Genomic DNA, 8,993 nt, shown 5'->3' on the forward strand with positions numbered 1-8,993 from the left:
CTGCTTGGAAAGATGTATCGATGTTGTTTTTTTTACTGGCTAAGGTATCTCACTTACAGCCAACGTTGAATAAAATTATGTTACGAAGATTATCTTAAGTAATTCATTTAATTTTTCTTTGTGAGTTCTTTCTTATTTATTTTATTAAATTTATATACATATGCTTCATTTATTTTAACATATTTGAATTTTTCTTCGTTATTTTGTATCGTACATTCAATGATTTTGATGTCACGAATCTTGCTAAAGTTGTTATCGTAATATCTTAAATGTATCTACGTTATAAACAACTATAATCATTAAACAATGAAACCATATTGTTAAGCCTTCTTTAACTAATAGAAAATTGTACGGATTTACATATTTAATTTCATTTTTATTGATTTCTTTTATTAATAAAAATCAGCGAATACCCATTAAAATAGACGCAAGCAAAAGTGTACTTTAACTATCTATAAAGGGCAGTTTAGAATTAAGTGTATATTAATACCAAAATATCATTGTCCTGAACATATATGCGTATGGCATTAAAAATTAATTTCCATCGCGTACGGTAAATCCAACGCAGGTGTGCACACGTAATGGACCGGCGTATTACACGGATCACATAACGCGCGACAGCTTATACCAACTATCTACCTACGGCGCTCGAGATTTTATTGATAGTGCTGTATTTAATTTATGGGTCCCTGGTACTTTCCAGTAGTTTAGTTAGGTTTATTTCAGGTTGATATGATGAAAATACGTGATTTATATTCATTCGATCACAGCGCATGACATTTTGTCTAAATTAAATTTATTAATTTAATGCGCCGTGTCTTCTTTTTAAACCATAATATTATTTGTTTCGTCATTTCCTTTTTATATTCCGTTTTCCACCCCTTTTCTTCTTATTAAACCATAATATTTGTTGTATCGTTTCCTTTTCTACATCTTTCATATTCCACCCCATGGTTTTCTTATTAGATTTATATCTTCATTTCTCTTATAGCTTTTTTTCTATGGTTTTAATATCCTACCCCATAGCAATACATTCGCTCCCAACATTTCTTTCACGAATATTATAACCTCATGAGACAAAATATCCGTATAATGAGACGAAGGTTCAATTTCATCACTTAAGTGGACGCAGCTGTGTCCCGGTTCAGGTAATGGGATAGGTCTGCGAACTTCAAGAGATACGAATGGAGGTCGTCTGCGAATTTTATAATCACTTTAATCATTTGCGTTGCGTCGATCATTTTGCAATAGTTTTAAAATAGACGGCATGTTTACGATGCCTATACTGCCGTGCTAAGAGCAAAAGCGGTATCTCAAAAAAAAAACAAAATCTAGATATTTATCTCATCAGATAATTTAAAGATATACCCATCCAATGAACTTACTTAAATAATAATCTTGATTAAAACTTGTTAAAAAACCTAAAAAGAGTATCTCTGTCTTAGTTTTACATACAATACATTACAGAATAATAATTTTTTTTCCAATGATTTGCGTTCTTGAATAAAAAAAAAATATGCAAGAAATGAATACTTGTAAATATAAAAAAAGCAATTTCCCCATTCACTTAAATCAAGATTCGGGAATACGTAGACATGTAAATCTCTGAGTTTGGCACCGCAATAAATTTAACATCCCCGGCACGTGACAAGGCGACTAGTGAAGTAGAATTAAAGGCAAATGTAATGTGGTGTACGAAACGCGACGCGTTTATCGTGTACCTAAATTATTCATAGAATATATTATGAACCGTTACAAAAGTATATTGTGTTCATAAAACATGAGTGCAAATTTTATTGAGATGGTTATTCGGCAAACGTCCTTCGAGATGTATATTTGCTTAAAAAGAAGAAATTCTTTTCTATAGATTTATGAATAGTATAAAAATATGCTACATCGTAAACGATCTCTAAAAAGTCTGATTAGCACCGTTGGAAATTTCAATAGATCCAAAGAGCAGGAATTAAAATTTCTCAATTAATTTTTCTTTCTTCTTTAAATTTTGTATAACCATAAAGATCAAAGAAGTGTCTAACAATTACCATCTTTTGTATACCGTTCTGTTATAATTATAATCAACAATTTAACATAATCATAAATGTGCAACCAGTGACTACCAGGCCCTACTATAATTTTTTATACCTTTCTGTTATAATAATCAACAATACTAATAATATTATCAATGCGAAAGTTTGTGAGGATGGATGGATGTATGTATGTATGTTTGTTCCTCTTTCACGAAAAAAACTACTTAACTGATTTGAATGAAACTTTACAGTAATATAAGTTATACATCAGAATAACACATAGACAACAATTTATAATGATTTTGTGTAATTTATTCATAATATACCGAAACATATCAAGTAAGTCAAAAAAACTTATCCCGGAAAACTTGTTCACGCGGGTGAAGCCGCGAGCAAAAGTTAGTTAATATCATAAAGAACAAATAAATGTCAAACCTGTAACCACTATTATAATTTTCTACTGTTCATCAACAATCTAAAACTGAATAGTCTCGAATTCCATTAAATTAGTAATCAGCACTAAATTGTTTCAAATATTTAATTATAAACTAACAAAGCGTAACCTTCAGACATCGGAGAATTCTTGGCCGCGATTCATTGAATAAGCCTCCTAAATGTTGAATTAGTTATTTAAATTCCATCGCGTCTGAGCGGCTAGGTTTATCTCCCTCGTTGCCAATTCTAAGTTTCATTTCAGCACATTAAATTATTTTATACTACAAATAATTTATATCAAAAGGTTCTAGACAGAAGTTAGTTGTTGTGTTGAAACTATTTATGTACTTAAGTGCATTATTTACATTAAGCTTCTTATCATTATTATTCAGAAAATTGATGCACAATATAGTCATAATGGTTTATAATATATCTTTTTTGTAATTCCCATGTCTATTTTGATGCTGTTTAGCAATTGATAGAAACGAATACACTTTTAGTGCCAGAGATGCTGAAACTTATTGACATTTGTATTTTAAAAACAAAAAAAGAATTTTCCAAATTGGTCAACAAATGACTGAGTTCTGAGGTAACAAACGTAAAAAATGCACGTCGAATTAAACCTCCCTCTTTTTAGAAGTCGGTTAATAATACGCCAGCAAAGTTACCAAAAATGGCATTTAAATATTCTTTACTAAACTGATTTTTTGTTCACAGCAATTCGTCTGGAGCGACTTTTCAGAAGAATACGTGCCCACCGACCGCAAACACACGTTCTACCCGTCGGTGATCATCAACGAACATTTGTACGAAGTGAAGATCACTGACGTGCCAGTAATACCTTATTTCCCAATAAACTCTTACTACGAGTGGGCGCATTACAGATTCTACGGGCTCAGAAATGCTACAGCATACATCTTAGTATTCGATTTATCTAACGTAGAAACATTCCAATACATCAGGACTCTAAGAGATCAGATGGTAGAAAGTCGTGACATGAGAAACGTACCAGTATTAGTGGTTGGTAATAAGCAAGATTTGCTCTGCAGTAACACACCTTCAGCTGCAAGCGGATTACAACAGCTAGCGATCGCTGAAAGCGCTTGTGGTGACTCTCGTGAGAAACGAAGGAATATCGTAAACCTTGTGAGAAAGCACTGGAAATGCGGCTACGTCGAATGTTCAGCCAAGTATAACTGGAGAGTTATAGCAGTGTTCAAGGAATTGATGGAGATGATAGATGCTCTCGAGTGGAGTGGAGGGGGCAGGAGCGCGGAGCCGCCTCCAGACTCCTCGACGGGAGCCGGAGGCGGCTCGCATGAGACGCGTTGTGTAATTGCTTAGCACTGCTGACTCAGTAGATTTCTTTGTCTTTTTGAAAATATCAAAGAGACGATGTCCAAATTATGGGCAGATTTGGTTCATTGGTTCTATAAATTTAATCGCAGAAAAGAATCCGATGGAATTGAGCAATATTTGGACTCTAAAATAATTGAGGATTTTGAACATATAAGCGATAATTCTGGACGCTCTAGTATGAATTTAAGTGATAGCGACTGAAAAATTAAAAGACCTTATCATGCACTTCAGTGTTTAGCGTCATGATAACTACAAAGAAGAACTGACTTAAATTAAAAGTGTGTTTTTAAAATGTACCCTTTAAAAATAGCTAAGTCTTTACCATGTTTGAAATAAAGGCGGTTATACACAGTGATAAAATGCAAGTATACTGCAAATCATGTATAAACCTCTAATGACCTTGCTTTGATGTTATATATTTTATTTTTACATCTACTGCCATACATCTGTAAAGTGACACAGTAGGATGACGATGCGTAACACGCTGAAACAGACTTAATCTAGTTAACTTGAGTATCGGTGTACGCATAATGTATAAGGCAAAAGGAAAGTGAATTGCTTGTTCATGCTTCGGTCGCCTAGTAAGTAGTAGGTACATTCAGCCACAAAATTGCAGAAGAAATTATTTTATTCCTTATGAACAATCATTTTACCCCCTTATTCATGGAAGTTATTTATCTAAGGACGGAGTATTGCTGTGATAACAAGTCTGTTTCTTCGTGCTGACGGCATTGCCTTCTTGTCTTTAGATAAATAACGTCTATGAATAAGGGGGTTAGTCTTTACCAAAATAATCTTTATTTTAGATAATTCGATTGAAGGTAATATGCAGAATCGATTTGAAGTTTTGAATTTATTTAGCTATTTTTGTGGCTAACTGTACATGATAATGTAGGGTATTTGTGTACTCTTGCAATTAAACTGTGTGTAAGCGACTTACTAGCGTAAAATGTAGGTGTTTCAAGAGGTTGTAGTTTTCGTATCATAATTAAGAATAAATTGACCTTATTGTTGTTATGTTAAATATTTAAGGAGTAAATAACTATAGGACTGTTCTAGTATATTTTATCACCAAACGCCAAAATTACTCACTTTATTGTTATAGTCTAGACTCACGACACATTTCAGCATTTGATTGTCAAAAACAAACCAGTTAAAGTTTTGTTATTCCGCTACTAACGTCATTGCTTTAATGACCTTTTGCATTTGTTATTGAGATGTCCCACTTCTCAAAGGTTTATTGTCAAATAATAAAATGTAATTCCGAGTACATAGTCCAAATATTGATTTAAATTTTATCCATTGTTGAATTCCCCTATAAATTTTCTACATTTGGAATTCTTCCAGGGTAATTTTACACTTTTCTATTCTCTTAAATTAGATTTGTAAATAATGTGTGTTTGCGTGTTGAAATGATGACCTCTACTTAATGTCAAAGAAAAATAAAACTTATTCCAATTTACACAGAAATCAATAATGAGTAAATCAATAGAAAGTTTTATAATCCAAGTTCATTCAATTTTAGCTAACAACATATGGACGGTTGAGACGCTAATTGGCTAAGCGACATTTGTTTTCGAAAAAAATTTACTTGGTTAAAAAAATATAGAAAAAAGTGCTGATTTTAATAAGTCAATTAGCCTTTCAACCGACGATATATTAATTAAGACTTACAATTAGTGAACCGGTAATATAGAAATTTCTGGTAATTAAGATGTAAATATGTTTTTTAAGTAGTAAAGCTAAGATAGACCGTAGATCCTTGTATACGCTTACCTCTGGTATTTAGATCTCCGAGGATTTTCCTCATGCTATGAGCTTCTTCGATTAGCGGTGTTGTGATACCCACTCTGTGTTGTGCTTTTCTGACCTGTGTGCTTCCTCCAATGTTGTTTCTAGTATTTAGATGTAACCCTATCCAAATTGTTCGTAATGATGGATGAAAAATGTTCTCATTATAGTGTTAAGAAATCTGGTGATATCTAGTTCACCTTGTCATTTACCTGGTGGAGAGAAGTTATCTGTTCCTTGTATTTTTTTAATGATTGCTTGACAATCATTTTTTACCTCGTGGTACCATTTAAATGAATCTCTTCGCGTGGATTTATTATAGCTTGCAAATAATCCCGTTTTAGTATCATTGGTATAAGACTTTAGATTTCGAATTTACAGGGACGAACTCCTCAAAATCGAAGAGAATTTTATGATTATGTACTTTTTATTTATGAAGAAAACCTAAGTCGCCGCAGTCGAAAACGGTATGGGAGACATCTTTATTATAATGTATTATACTATGTTGACTTATTGTAAGAAATTAAAGACTATTTTAATTCTGAAAATTGAGATGCCTTCCATAAAACTAAGAATCTTTAAAAAAACATAATTTCCAATATCCGAGACAGTAAGTGAGAGATCTAATTTGAACGATCGTGTCTTTGGCATGCCAGGTTTATTTTTAATCTGCAGCACGGATTACTGGCATAAATTAACTATAATTTATTATGATTTTGAATGACCCTTCATTATGAACAATTTGCATGTTATTGTTGTCTTAATTGTTAAACTTTGTTGCAATAATGTGAAACACCTTGTAGGATAATGAACTTTGTATAAATGTAAATAATGTGATGTTTGAATTGTCTCCAATACAAATAGTGCTGTTTATTGGAATTGTTTTTGATTGGAAATGTAATATTAAGCAATAACAATGTCTTATTACCTTTTATTGTCATATCTTTAGAGTTACACCACTTTCTATTTATGCTATAAATGTTCAAATGTAGTGAAAATAATTTTATTGTAATTATCGACTTCTTATTTTAACATCATTATGTTTTTTTTTATTAAAATAACTTTCGTAATTACCACAAAATTATTAAATTATACATCGGTATTTAAGTCATTGGAAGGACATTGGTTTAATATATATGAAAGCTTAATACATAAAATACCTAATGGTCCATTATTTTCTATTATCACACATACAGAATTATTAAAATTACATTTGTATTTACTGAATATAAAAACTGGACAAATTAAATGACGCAGTACATCCTTAATACTGTGGATTCGCATTTGATCTGTCTTACTCTTCAGAAAAAAAAATCTAATTTTCCCAAACATAGAACAATACACATTTCTAATCATCTGTTTCAGCCAAAACATCCAATACATCATTACATTTCTGCTTTATTTACATGATCGACAGCATCCCTAACAATTTAACCCCATTTTTCGCTAAGCAATTCATTTCAGGGTTCGTCTTGGAGCCCGTATCTATCCTTTGATTATCGATACGTGAAATTGCATTTGTATTAGAATATAAATAAGAATGGGGTTCCCAGTTGATTTATTTATAGAATTTTTCTGTTGGATTATTGTTTCGTAGAACGTCTTTGTTGCGCGAAGTTATTTTATACTTGAGTTAAAACCAGTTCTAAGATTATGTAGACCGGACATTCGAAAGATTGTCATACAAAAATTTTGCGCTCATGCGACGGTTACTCATTCTACCGTCTAATATCAAAACACCAATGTAAAATACTTCATGTTTAGTCTATGGTGATTTGCACGTTTTTAATGCGCTTATAAGCATATTTTCTGTAAATGTGCTATTTTCGTATTAATAAGAACGCTGTGAAATCTTGTCACATATTTCAAATAAGACGACTTATTACCAATTGGTAACTTTTAGAGCATATTTTGGTACTAATGTCCAGTCTATAAGTCAGTTTACTGTTTAATGTCTTTAGTTAAAACGTAGGAATGACTAATTTATTATTGTATTTACGGTTAATCCTCCGTTTTCTAGAACACCAAATTGTAAATCGAGTGTTGACGTGTCTAGATTTTGATATACAAAATTGTGGCCAAATGTTTGCATTTCGTGGTTGAAACCTAGTTAACTTACGATTATACAAATGTTACACGGTGCAATAAAAAGTTGTGACGAATATTCCTGTCTTGTTATTTCTAAATATTTTATCTGTAAGGAAGTAAACGTTGAATCTAACTGTTTATGGTTTTCCTGATGAGATCGCTACTATTGTTAATAATAATAAATAATAATAATATCAGCCCTGTATTATATACTTGCCCACGGCTGAGCACGGGCCTCCTCTACTACTGAGAGGGATTAGGCCTTAGTCCATCACGCTGGCCTAGTGGGGATTGGTAGACTTCACACACCTTCGAAATTCCTATAGAGAACTTCTCAGATGTGCAATGTACAGGTTTCCTCACGATGTTTTCCTCCACCGTTAAAGCGAACGATAAATTCACAAAGAATACACACATGATTGTAGAAAAGTCAGAATAGAGAGACGAGTTTCTACTATTGTTAGCATAAAAATATTTTTATGAGGGTATTTGTGACACCTTTTTTCTATAAGAACACTAAGCGTTGAAAGACCGAGGTAATTGGTCGTTGACGGTTGGGTGGTGAAATATTTGTGGAAGCGTTTCTGTAGTCAGTGATATTTCTTTTTATTTTAATCAAAGTAACAGTATCATAACACTATTGCCACCTTCGGGCTCTTTTTTATAATCTTACAAGTTTTTGCTCGCGGTTTCGTCTGTGTGGACGAGTTTTTCCGGGCCTAAAATCCCTATATCAAAAAAAGCCGCTTATGTCCTTCCCAGGAACTTAAACTATCTCCACATTTAATTCCATCAATCTGTTAAGGACTTTTGAGTTTATTGCGTTCGGACAGACGGACAGGGGGGGGGGGGGGGGTTGGTTTTATAATTTGTAACTCTTGATTTAAATACTAGCCGAATACAGAGGACAAGTCGCGAAAACGAGTGAATAAACAGCTTATTCGGGTGTATACGTTACTTATACTTAATAGTCATATTTATTTGACAAGATATTCGACAATTGTCTAAATGAGGCATAATGATTTTGGGTTACATATTTTCTGAAGTATGGGCGTATAACACCGCCAAATTCCTGACTTCGAGCTGCGACTGAGTCGTTTTTTTCAGATGGAAAAACCCAATCACCATTATTTTGGCCCAACCCGGGATTCGAACCCAGGACCACAACGCGGTAGTCGTACACGTACCGTATACAATTACAACTATGCCACCGAGGTTATCGAATGTAATATAATTATGGTATAACGAGCATATCACGTAGCAGTAATTAATATTATGTGCATTAATTTCAGA

General features: G+C 32.8%; 1 protein-coding gene across 2 annotated transcripts in view; it reads left to right on the forward strand.

The window, feature by feature from the left end:
• LOC115443286 (ras-like protein family member 10B) overlaps window positions 1-7,776 on the forward strand; it is a 68,763-nt gene extending 60,987 nt beyond the window's left edge. For both annotated transcript variants that reach the window (XM_030168640.1, XM_030168638.2), the window contains exon 3: window positions 3,180-7,776. In XM_030168640.1, coding sequence (XP_030024500.1) covers window positions 3,180-3,806 — 627 coding nt within the window. In that variant the 3' untranslated portion in view covers window positions 3,807-7,776. The remainder of the gene's footprint in view (window positions 1-3,179) is intronic.
• Window positions 7,777-8,993: the final 1,217 nt, after the last annotated feature.

The sequence above is a fragment of the Manduca sexta genome, chromosome 9 (assembly GCF_014839805.1).
Source record: "Manduca sexta isolate Smith_Timp_Sample1 chromosome 9, JHU_Msex_v1.0, whole genome shotgun sequence".
NCBI classification, from domain to species: Eukaryota; Metazoa; Arthropoda; class Insecta; order Lepidoptera; family Sphingidae; genus Manduca; species Manduca sexta.